This window comes from Helianthus annuus, chromosome 4, assembly GCF_002127325.2.
Source record: "Helianthus annuus cultivar XRQ/B chromosome 4, HanXRQr2.0-SUNRISE, whole genome shotgun sequence".
Classification (NCBI taxonomy): Eukaryota; Viridiplantae; Streptophyta; class Magnoliopsida; order Asterales; family Asteraceae; genus Helianthus; species Helianthus annuus.
The window spans coordinates 65754616-65766748 of NC_035436.2; the positions used below are offsets into that span (position 1 = coordinate 65754616).

Here is a 12133-nt window from a genome sequence, read left to right on the forward strand (position 1 = left end):
AATCTAGTCTTCTGGTTGCCCAAAATTTTATAGAAGACAAAATATAATGACTATGGAATATTTTCATGTTGCACTGTATAATTAATGAAAACACATAATAAAGTAGGTTTGGTGGTGATTTTACGTTTGCTAGTCAAAAGGTAATGCCAGTCAAATGGCAAATAGTATTAGGATTTTCTCAATATAGAAACCATAATGTTTTGTTCGGCTACAATTTTTGAATACTCTCTAATTCAAAATGTGATTGATTATATGTCAATACCAGATTGCCTACGTCTTTGTGAGTTTGTGTTAGGATCACTATGAAATACCTAGCTTACAATAGTTCACTATGATATATATATGTACCGTAAATTGATTTGGCAACCACGTGAAATCATATATATCTAAAAATTCCTACAGCTGGGACATGTCTCTATGACCACGTGAATTCACATATATCTCATTTGAAGCTGGTGTGCTTCAAAGTTTTACCTACGCAACAAAGTCAATTAATTAATTAAATATCACATAAAATGTTCACTGAATTTAGGTCAAGTGATAACTACATCTATCTAGCTACCCACCCTTATGATGTCGCTCTTGCAAGTAAAATTCTATAAATTCTAATGATCATAAAGGAATAGTGATAAATATTATTTTCAAAGTAAAAGCATGTACAACACAAGGTTCACCACCAACCCCAAAATTTATAAATTAGCGAATGTTAATCATCAACTCCGCCATTTCTATACATAATACTGTATTAATCCATCCAAATAACAAATCATAAATCTTTGTATCCCGTATATATCGACACCTTCAAACTCGTTTTTATCCCTGTTTCATCAGTCATTAACTAAGATCAAAAACTGAGTGCCCATGGATGGTTTACGTTGCGAATTCTCAATAATCCATGGTAAGTTCTCATACAACTACAAGTAGATATCATGGAATAAAGAGACTGCTCATAATAGCCCAGACGCACCCTTTTAGGGCTCAAAAGGGTTATGAGAGTCGGAATCATCCATATGTCGAATCAGTTTCTTTCAAATCTGATGTTTCTAGCTCGTTTAAAGCAACTCCATTGGTTCGGGCCACACATAATCAACTTTTGTTCAAATTTCGCGAGCCCGCCACAAAAAAACTTGTCAGTTTATAAACCGGGATCACGGGTCGCGTTTTCCTCCAAGAGGGGTTGAATTCGGTCTCTTCTGAATGCCATGTTGCCAGGCATCTCTTGAACGATCGCCCGATTGATCAAAATCATCAAGGGAACCTTCCGTTGGTGCCTTGAAAGGGCGGTAATTTCCGTTTCTTGGAGCAAATGATGAGTTTGTTTTCTCATCATCTTCTGACCGAGACTCCATGTGGTCATATGGTCGGTATCTAAACCCAGGTCTCTTCACATTCCTCATGTTAGAAAACCTCGTCTGTGGTGAACCATAGGCTGGTGGTGGCACCTTAGACGCCATAAAATCTTTAGGGAGCGAGTCCATGTCCATATAACATTCCCTGGCCTTCGCATCAGCAATCAGCGCAGCCCAGTCATCCGACTGAACCAACGTACTTGCGTTCCCCATAACCTATAAATGACAGAAAAGGAAGTTAGGGATGTGCACTTCAAAGAAGATTATGTGATTTCAATAAAAGTGAATTGCATTTTATGTCCTTTTAAGTTTGAGACAAATTGCACGCATTGTCCTTTAACTCATGAAATTACACAGTATGTCCTTTTTGTTACTGTTTCTCAACACGCGGTGTCCTTTTGCCTAACCCAGTTAAATTTTTATGTCAAGTCTTGACACGTGCCACTCACATGAGGGCATAATGGTCATTTTCACTAAATAACTAAAACAAAATTCAATAAAAGTAATATATATTAAAAACAAAATAAGTGAAAATGACCATTATGCCCTCATGTGAGTGGCACGTGTTGAGAGTTAACAGAAAAAATTTAACTGGGTTAGGGTAAAAGGACGTTCGCCGTTCGCCTGATGAGAAACAATAACATAAAGGGCATCCAGTGTAATTTCGTTGGTTAAAAGATAACGTCTGCAATTTGACTCAAACTTAAAGAACGTAAAACGCAATTTACTCTTTGAATAATCAAACCCATAGTTGGGAAGTGTTTTTGCTAGGGATGTAAACGAGTAGAGTCGAGCTCAGGCTCTGCTCCATGCCACCATAAAAATTTTTTCAAGCTCGAGCTCGGCTCAGACTCGACTTGTTTATTATTTATCAAGTACTTAATTATACATTTTGCATATATAGCTGTTTTTATATATTTTTATAATTATAACCTATTGATACCCAAAGAAAGGGAAAAGATTGATACCCAAAGTGCCCTTTTTGCGCGCGTGAGAGCAACATTCATTCGGCGAATATCAGCAACGAAACCCACACCATGGTTGGAAGCACGCACACAAGACATAATAATAACATCACGTTCTTGCCCTTGAAAAGCATCAACAGTATTGATATAAAGGTCCTTCCCTTCTTCGGATTTCAAAACTTCCTCAAATTCCCGTTGTATACATTTCAATTGCAGCTTATAAGGGGTAATAATGCCCACCGAAACTTTCCCTATACCTAGAGACTTGACACTTTTTTGAAGATGTTGATATAACCTAAGGCAAAACTGGGCTTCGTGGATATTCTGATACGAAACTGACCCGCCCCGATGTGACTCCCGGCCATGAGTGATATCGTAAAAAATATAAGGTTTTAACATCGGGTCCTTGTAGTATGCCTCATCAGGCAAATTAGCAATACTTTCACTATCGGTAAGGCGTCCCTGATAGAAGTATCTCGAAGGGAATTCTCGTATTTGAGGGTGCATACGGTACTGCACCGAAAGTAACATTGTAGGGCATCCCGCTTGTTGAAATCTTTCGAAAAGACTTCTGCTGTATAGCAGGGTCCCAGCAGCTTTGCTAATAACGGTTGCGGGAAGTTGTTGTGGGTCCCCCACAAGAACGCACCGGGCTGCACCCAGAGCAAGAGGAGGAAGCACGCCGACTTCACTAGCTTGGGCCGCTTCATCGATGACCACCATGTCGAACCCGTGGGTTAAGCGTGAGAAAAGCTTTCGACCACTGCTTGAAACCGTAGTGAAAACCACCTCAGCCTCATTGGCGAAACTTGCTTCTAGACTAGCTCGAGCTTCCTCCAAGTTAAAGTTCCCGCCACCACGAAACCGACCTTCTAGAATAAAAAGACGAGACATTTCCACTAGTACTTTATCCCGATTTTCAACCACAGCCGCAAGATTTTGTAACAACACGTCTCGGCTCTGGTCACGAGATGCAAGAACATCAGGATCCACACCAACCGAACCTTGGGACCGACCCGTGAAAGCTGCAACGTTAAGTTCTCTTTGAAGCGATGCTATTTGTTGAGATAACTGAGCTTCACGACCTTTTAACTGGTGCATCCACCCATAAACTTCATCTCGGCTCTTCACCAAAAGCTGCTCGGTTCGACGCTCGACCGACACTGCCTGAGCTGCTCGTGTTTGAGAATCAACCCCAACTCGAGCCACGTCAGGGCGGTAAACTTTCATCTCGCCATCGATAAACCCACGATCAAGAACACGTGTAAGCAGCTCATCGGTAGCGGCATTTGACGGAGCACAGACTAGCATTCTCGGTTTCGGGCAGAGCTTATGAAGCGTTCGAAACAGGTTCTGGTCCATGCTTTGGAGAACTTCATCAATAGACCCGTTCGGAACGTTATCAGAAGCGATACTCTCGGATGCTTGCTTGTAACTTTCAGGGGCTAGTTTTTTAAGCAATGCGGTGTAGTAATGCTGGTACTGGACGAGATGTATTACGTTCAGCATCCCCCACACCGTATGAGTCTTTCCGGTTCCAGGTGGACCTTGGACTAGTGTAAAGGGCCATGGTTCTTGCTTCTTTGTTGACCCGTTGGTCGTACCTGCTGCAGTATGGGTTGCAGCCCAGTGTATTGCTGACAGTTGTGGAGTGTTAAAGGTTCTGTGAAGATAATCAACAAAGTTTGGTGTGAAACAATCGGGCATTGCAGGTGCCTGTTCTTCGTATTTGGGGAATAGCTCTGGGCTCGGCTGAAGAATCGCGGTTTGCATCTAAAAGAAATACAAAATGATCAGCATTTTTAATGAACATCTGAAAGTGAAATTGTGGAACACATTGCACACCTGGGAATTGAGTCTATGAAATGCATGCAATGCAATATATTCTCTCTGAGTTGTAGCAAGAGAACCAAGAACGGTTAGAAACCATATTCCCTTTGGGTGTAGTTTCCTTAGGATATGATCGTCATCAACCCTGCCATAATCAGCAACCAAATGGTTATTCTTAATTAGCATACTAATCGCACAAAAATAATGAAAAAGAAAAAAAAAATCTTAAACAAATAGGCCTGTAAATGAACCGAACTTCATTTAACTTTAACCGAACATGAAATCAAACACATATTTTCGTTCATGTTCGTTTATTAAAAAAATGGGCACATTTGTGTTCATGTTCATCCATTTAAAACGTAAACAAACAAATTTAAAGGAACATAATTTAACAAACAATAAACAACACAAATGAACATAATTGACTAAGCATAAAGTAATTTTTATATGAATTAGTGATTGATTACAATAAATTTCATTGCAAGACCAATTTTCATTACTAGAAAGCCCAATTACCAACTAATTATATTTATAGAAGTAGTTAGAAAGTTTCTTTTATGTTTAATATTCATATAAATATAACTACTTATGTATTTAAATTGAAACGAACATAAACGAACGAACATAACAGACGTTCATGAACATAAACGAACTTCCCGCCGAACAAGTTCACTAACATTCCATGAACGGTTCGTTTACAGGCCTATAAACAAATATTATGTGCATGAACAGACCAGACCTGTTAGAATCATAAGAATCCCCGACATAGAAGTGAAGGATTGCCCCTGTAGGATCACGAGTATCTACCGGTATGTGTCGTCTAACAGTGCCAGCCACACGTCCACTCACCTCTGACTCCTCCCCCGTAGTTGAACTGTTGTTTCTCTTGGGTATGACTGGATACATATTTTCATTAATTAAATTAGCCATTGGTCCAAATAGAAAACTTTTATTTAGTTTTGGCCTAAATAATAACACTACTCTATTGTGTCTTATGACTTTATTTTGCATTTTTGTAATTTTTAACTATTGACTTTTTTAATTTAGTTAAAAATCCTTTTGGTTGGTTTTTTTTTAATAACAAAAATCCAGTCGCCCTATTTTTATCACCATTAGGTTTGGTTTGTGAATATATGGTTCTATGTTGTCAAAAGCGCAAAAAAGCGCGCGCCTAGGCGCCCGGGCGCAGCGAGGCACACCTATAGCGCCTGGTGGTAGCCTAGGCGCAAAAATGGTTTTTTTTTTAAAAACACGTTACTGAGGCGCAAAAAGGCGCGCGCCTAGGCGCAAAAACGGTGCTGAGGCGCAGTGGATAAGCAGGAAAACTGGAAAAAAAAAGAAAAAAATGAAACCGAGTGCGTGCAAAAACTGCCTCACGCGGGCCCGGGTTTTCGGAGCTGCATTCGTGTGGGCACGCACGAGTTCAACCAAATTCCAGCTCAGAAACTCATTTTTGCACCCCCCAAAACTTACAACATATAAGTCCTAAACTTTTGCTACTAACTATTAGCTACATGATCTTAAATGGCATATATAATAGTTTTTAATTTTATATTCAAAGCATAACATATTTTTTATATTTTTTTTCTCTATGTGCGCTTTTCTTAAAAGGGAAATTGGCCTGTAATAATCCCACCTAAACCTTATTGGCCATTAATAATCCCAACTCAGAATATTCCCCCCACCAGTCCCACCTTTCACCTATTTTCCTTACAATGGTCCCCCGTTAAAAAAACTTAACGGAGTTAAGCTTTTTTCCAAATTACAAACATATTTTTAGGGCTTTTGATTAGAACGACGATACGAATCCATTGATGTAAAACTTGCCTCGAAACGGTGCTCCAAACGATGAAAACGACGCTTCAATTCGGGTGTTTAAATTTCCAATTAACCAAAATCAAGTCACTTGGAGCACCATTTCGAAGTAAGTTCTACACCAATGGACTCGTATCATCGTTCTGATCAAAAGCCCTAAAAAATTTGTTTGTAATTTGGAAAAAAGCTTAACTCTGTTAAGTTTTTTTAACAGGGGACCATTGTAGGAAAAATAGGTGAAAGGTGGGACTGGTAGGGGGAATATTCTGAGGTGAGATTATTACTGACCAATAAGGTCTAGGTGGGATTATTACAGGCCAATTCCCCTTGTTAAAAAAGCCCACGCTTTTTTTGCGCCTTGCGCCTAGGCTCCGGGCGAGGCCGATGCGCCTTGCGTCTTTGACAACATAGATATGGTTCCTTTGTTTGCTCATACATATAGCTTAATTCAAGTTTTTTTTTGTTAGTAAGTTAAAGATACATAAACAAACCTGTTCCAGGTCTAGGGGTCGAAAGAACTGCCACATCACCCTCCTTGAAATTCCATCTGCACTCATTTGCAGGTGCAAGTATCACATCATACCAACCTGTAAACACAAATGAGATTGAGCGACAATATTAATTATTAACATAAATTTAATTAATATCTAAAAATGGCACTGCTTTATTAAGTTTCTTATAAATATTTAAAAAAGATTTAAACAAGATGAAATGTAATACCTCTTTCTCGTCTCTCAACACTTTTTATACGGACCATTGCATGCAAATCTCTAGAAGCTGTTTCAGTTGACTCCTCCCATGTGCTGTAAAGTTGTGCCCGACATTCCTCAAAAAGCAAGGGCTCAAATACTTTAACGTACTCTTCTACTGATTCAAAGCTTCCAGGAACACATTGAAGCTCTGCCTCCTCTGAATGTATAGAATTTTTTGTTGTTTTATTACATGGGAAATATAAACCCACTAACTAAACTTGAACTTGTAAAGACCAACAGACGAATTATACTACAGGGAAGTTACACTTCAAACTGTAGACTACTTGCGACAGTCAAGCTATTTACAACTCTGTTGACAAGAAAATGTAGCTTTATATTCTAATAGTCTCTGCAAGGTTAAAGAAGCCACTACTACATGTATAATGAATTGGGTTGACATAGACAGCTTTTTATAACTAATGTAGACTATATGCACATTCATGGTATCTAACATCAGGAAACTAAGATGGTCATTAACCACGGTTAATCTGATCATCGGAGCTTTTGTTATATTTTTCTAATAGAAACGCGTCCGCAGTGCTCCGTTAGCCTCTTTTTGAATGTTAAGCAATTTATCTTTGTTACGATCACCTATCCTTCCGAAGGAAGTTTACGATTGTAAATCAAGTTTCTTTGGTGTTTAAAGAAGTAGATTAACATCTAGCTCAGAATCTCAGATATTCAAAGAGGTAAAACAAACTTCGCATTAAAAAGATATTGCAGGTACAAAGACCATATATGATCATTACAAATTAACAAAATATACGACACGATAGTACGATACTGCAAACCAATACCTAATATAAGCTCAGGAGGTTGCCATTAAGTGACCCACATAACCTAGCTATTAACACTTGATAAGAAGGAAAAATATCACTTATGTCCAGTGTGTCCTTGTGGTATTCTCCCTAAGTATAACATAAACAATGGCAGCCGTTTCATCTCGGGTTTCTACTTGTTGATTACTTTGTATACTTTCTGATCAAGATGCTGACGGAAGAGCTGGCTGGAACCATCTTTTTTAAACGTTTATACAGAAAAAAAGTTGGTCTAAAAGGAATAGAAGAAAAATGCGGCTGTGTAACTCTTTGTATATAAATATACACACATAACAAATGGCTGAGTACGCGGATACAATTTCTTTTTTCCTTAACATATATAGAACATTTAATTTTAGGGCGTAACATTTAAAAATAGTTTTTTGATAAAAGATAGGAGCGTAACATTCAATTTTAGGGTTCCTTTTTCCAGATAACGGTGGCTATGGCCGATCTGAGCACCAGTAACAACGATACCAAAAAAGGCATTAAACTCCGACCAGTTCATCTTCCTTGGTCTCGAGCAGCCTCTGTTTGTCACATATCCATCCAAGATTCACCTATAAATCTCTTTTAACTGTCATATGTTCAACGAAGAAAGAAGAAAAAAGTCTGGAAATGTGATTGCAAGGCCTAAATTTTCAAAAATATCTTATCCGCATCTTAAATTCCTTTCACTTCTGATATCATTAAGTCTTCCGATAATCATTTCATTACTGCTTTGTTTGCTAGTGCAAGATCTCTACAATGGTCAAATATGAAATGCGGACAACAAAACAACTCCGTCTAAAAGACCAATCTGGATATGCTTTTGATTGATTAAGATATCAAATAAGAAATAATGTATAAGATAGTTCCCGTCCATGCTCTCCTCAGCCAGCTCGTTCCAGTTCAGGAGTGAAAAGAATCAGTGACAAGTATCAACATACCGTAAGTATAACCTTTTTTAATATTAGAAGTTAGAACCTAGAACATGATATTCTTTCACAAGTTGACCAAGCATGGATAAACTAGTATCTCTATTATCTAAAAGAGTACTCACATAAAACGCAAAAGAATTATACTGATCACAAAAGATGGAAGGGTCAACTCATTTGCCTAATAATGAGTTCATTTAGGTTATGTTTTATTTCACACGGGTTGAAAGTCGTCCAAAGTCTAAATTTAATGTATACCTCCTACGTCGTTTTACTCGTAGATTAGATTCCTTAAAATACTATTGTTCTTGTAAACACCTTACTACCTTAGCTAGTACTTATAAGTCCTTTTTAAATGAAAAATAAGTGTTAGTATATGTATTGGAAAATCGTTCATTTCAGCCTAAACCCGTTTCAACCCTGTACCCAACCTGCCCGACTCGTCAATTTGCCTTCAATTATAGTAGACAACAATAATGGCAAAAGAATATAATAATATGCCAAGATAAAGTTTTACAATCAATCTATTAAGAATTAACAATTAAGTGTAAGCTAGTATAATGTTTCAGACCTGGATGCTGCCAAAACTTCTCATTGGTCACCTCACGAAGAAGCCGTTCCACTGATGTATCCTGATACTGGGTAGCGACAGTCGATGGCTTTTTAGAAGGAAGCTTTTTGCCTCCAGCTGCTTTAGGATCAATAGAATTCTGACTGATTAAACCAGTCTTTCTACCCGTGACTTGTGCATTCTTTGTCTGCTTCAATACGCTATGCCTATGATTGATAACAGGTTTATCCTCTGCAGCAAGATCAGTACTACTGGATGACCTTTTTGGACGACCTAAAATTCCCGAATTCGTGTCACCATTATTACATTCAGACTTATTATCACAAGAATCCATAAAACTACCACTGCTTTCATTGCATGATTGGTCCACCTGTTTAGAATCCTTTGTTATTGGTGGCTGAACCTGTTTATCTTTCACTATACGAGAAGTGACAGGTGGCGGAAAGTTCTGCCGTCTAGGGACGGAGGTTTTAATGGCTCCTGCTTGCTTGACATCTTCTAAATTAAGAAACATTGTCTGCCTGCTACGTTTTTTGCCCAACATTGCTTCCCGTTGTAGGTCAATTTTTGGACGCTTTCCTGGATTATTAGCGATCTTTAAAGCATGAATTGCTTCAACCCCTTTAATCTCTTTTTGTTTTGGAGCCACCACAGAATCTTCTTGACTATCACTACTTTTCCTATCGACTGAATTGACATCAAGTCCTGTAGAACCATTATTACTATTTTCATCCTTTATATCATGTGCATTTGAAGACGTATTAATCACTGCAGCCACACTTGAAACCTTTTGATCTACTAAAACAGCCAACGGTTTCACCTCTGACTTGTCGTCGTCATGGGCAGAAGTTGACGTTTCAGGCATACTACCGCCCTCTGCTTTAAGACCTAAATAACCATGATTACTATTTTCATCCTTCACATCATTAACATCTGAAGACAAACTAACCACCGCAGCCACACTTGAAACCCTTTGATCAACTAAAACAGCCATTGGTTTCACCTCTGACTTATCATCATCAGGGGCAGAAGTTGACTTTTCAGGCACACCACTGCCGTCTGCATCAGACCATTCACCTTCTTCTTTTTCAACCACAGACCCTATACCAATTTCCTTCTTCCGCTCTTCATTAGTTTCAGATGCCTGTACTCCTTTTGACCGAACGAAAGGCTGAAAGCCCGAAACAGAAGGCGCATGAGAAAAGGCATTATTGTTTATTATCCTACGCGGACTATTTGACGGTTTAAACAAATCTGAAGTATGTGTTGTAGACGGAATCGCCCTTTGAGGCTGAAAACAGAACACACCATCACTCTCCTCATCCTCCTCCGTAGCAGGCTCATTGAGATCAAATAATGGCCTCCCTTTAGAAGTCATTACTCATATACATAAATATAAATACACAACTATCTCGTAACCAATCCACCGCTATTTCCAGCTCTTTTATAACAAAACGATACACATCACACGCCCAATCCCACAGATAAATTACAAAATCACCTCAAAACTATCAAGGTTCCAATAACTGCTAAAAACTACAGGTCCTGCAAAATAACCAGTAATCAATACACAATACCAAAAGTACATTCATTGTGGAAACCCTAACAAATAAACAGACTTATATAATCCAAATCTCAAGATCCAACTATCACTTTCATCTAAAGCTTACATCATAGAATCAAAGCATCAAATATCGTATAAACATACAATCTCACAATCAAAATACGTAAATATTATAACAATTAATCCATATACATACATGTTCGTACACAACTCAAGATCAAACTATCACATTAATGATGCAAACCCTAACAAACACTATGAATTCGTTCTTCCGATCAAAATACGTTCAATTCAACATGTTCGGATACAACTCAAGATCAAACCATCACATTAATGATGCAAACCCTAACAAACACTGTGAATTCGTTCTTCCGATCAAAACACGTACAAATTAACAGCGTTGATGAATTAATTCAATCTATTAGATCTCTAAACAGGAATTAAATTCAGTAAAAAAGGATAACCGATGTACGATCAGGTATAATTGTTGTAAATGTTATGAATTAATCAGTTTGTTTATGTGTAATCAGGTAATCAGATATGATAGATGAAGATATGTATATGTATATGTGTGTGTATGAATATACGGACCTGTGAGTGATTGATTGAATGATTGTGTGTTGTTGTGTGTGTGTTTGCTGATTCAAATCCAGTAGAGCAAAAGTAGGAGTGTGGGGGATGAGAGAGAAGAGAGAGAATTCACAATTGTCTGTGAATTTGATGTGTGTGTTGAATTGAGGGCTGAGTCAGGGTTTTATAGGGCGTGATGTAGAGGGTGGGTGAGGGTTTGCTTCTCATTCGGGTCGGGTGGTGATACCGACCCGATTTTTGATTATATGTTGTTCCCAACAAACCATTACGTGTTGGATTCTTCTTTGAACACATATGATGGATTGAGTTACAAAAGTCGTCCTTCTATTAATTCATTATATTTAGATTTAGTCTAAACTTTTTATTTATTTCGTTTCTTTTGTTTAAAACTAGTTTTTAGTGATTCTAAACAAGTCGAGTTTGAACTCGTCTAAGCATAAGTTTATAACTTATGATATCTTGAGTCCGGCTCTGATCAAGTTAAGTTTAGTCTTTGAATAATTATTCAAGCTCGAGTTCTGCTCAGACTCGTCTTAGTTATTATTTATTAATCAATTAATTTATATACTTTTATAATTATTCTACTATGGGGGTGTTTGGCCTAGCTTTTATTTTCTTTTAGCTTATGCTTATATTTTAAAGTAGCTTATGCTTATTTTCTTTCATTTGATAAACTATTTTTAAGTGTTTGAATTAGCTTATATTCTACAAGTTGATAATTAATAATTAATCTTTAGAAAAAGTCAGAATTCTATGGCCGAAGAAACCCTAATGCTCTCTCTCCTATGGCGATTTTTCTTGTTCTTCATGAAACCTGATTTTTCTTCGTGATCTGACGTATAACAGTCTGTGATTAGAGTTTTGATCCTTTCAGAATTCTATAACGAACTCGTTAGCGATAGTGATCGATCTAAATTAGGGTTTTCACTTTTTTCGTTTGCTTTAATCGCCGCCTTAGGTA

At 37.8% G+C, this 12133-nt stretch overlaps 1 protein-coding gene across 1 annotated transcript; it reads right to left on the reverse strand.

Annotated features, from left to right (window-relative positions):
* Window positions 1-615: 615 nt before the first annotated feature.
* Window positions 616-11317, reverse strand: LOC110936921 (uncharacterized ATP-dependent helicase C29A10.10c). Its single transcript, XM_022179326.2, has 8 exons — window positions 11173-11317; window positions 9018-10562; window positions 6680-6868; window positions 6451-6546; window positions 4884-5040; window positions 4160-4289; window positions 2318-4087; window positions 616-1565 (listed from the first exon to the last, which is right to left on the reverse strand). The coding sequence occupies exons 2-8, from the start codon at window positions 10393-10395 to the stop codon at window positions 1149-1151; spliced, it is 4137 nt and encodes a 1378-aa protein (XP_022035018.1). The 5' UTR covers window positions 10396-10562; window positions 11173-11317; the 3' UTR covers window positions 616-1148.
* Between the last annotated feature and the right edge of the window lie 816 nt (window positions 11318-12133).

Coding starts and splice junctions, on each gene's coding strand:
- LOC110936921 (XM_022179326.2), bottom strand. CDS start 10,395: ATGACTTCTAAAGGGAGGCCATTATTTGATCTCAATGAGCCTGCTACG. Junction 6,869..9,017: donor GAAGTTTTGGCAGCATCCAG/GTCTGAAACATT, acceptor CTATACATTCAG/AGGAGGCAGAGCTTCAATGT. Junction 4,290..4,883: donor GATTCTTATGATTCTAACAG/GTCTGGTCTGTT, acceptor TGATTATGGCAG/GGTTGATGACGATCATATCC.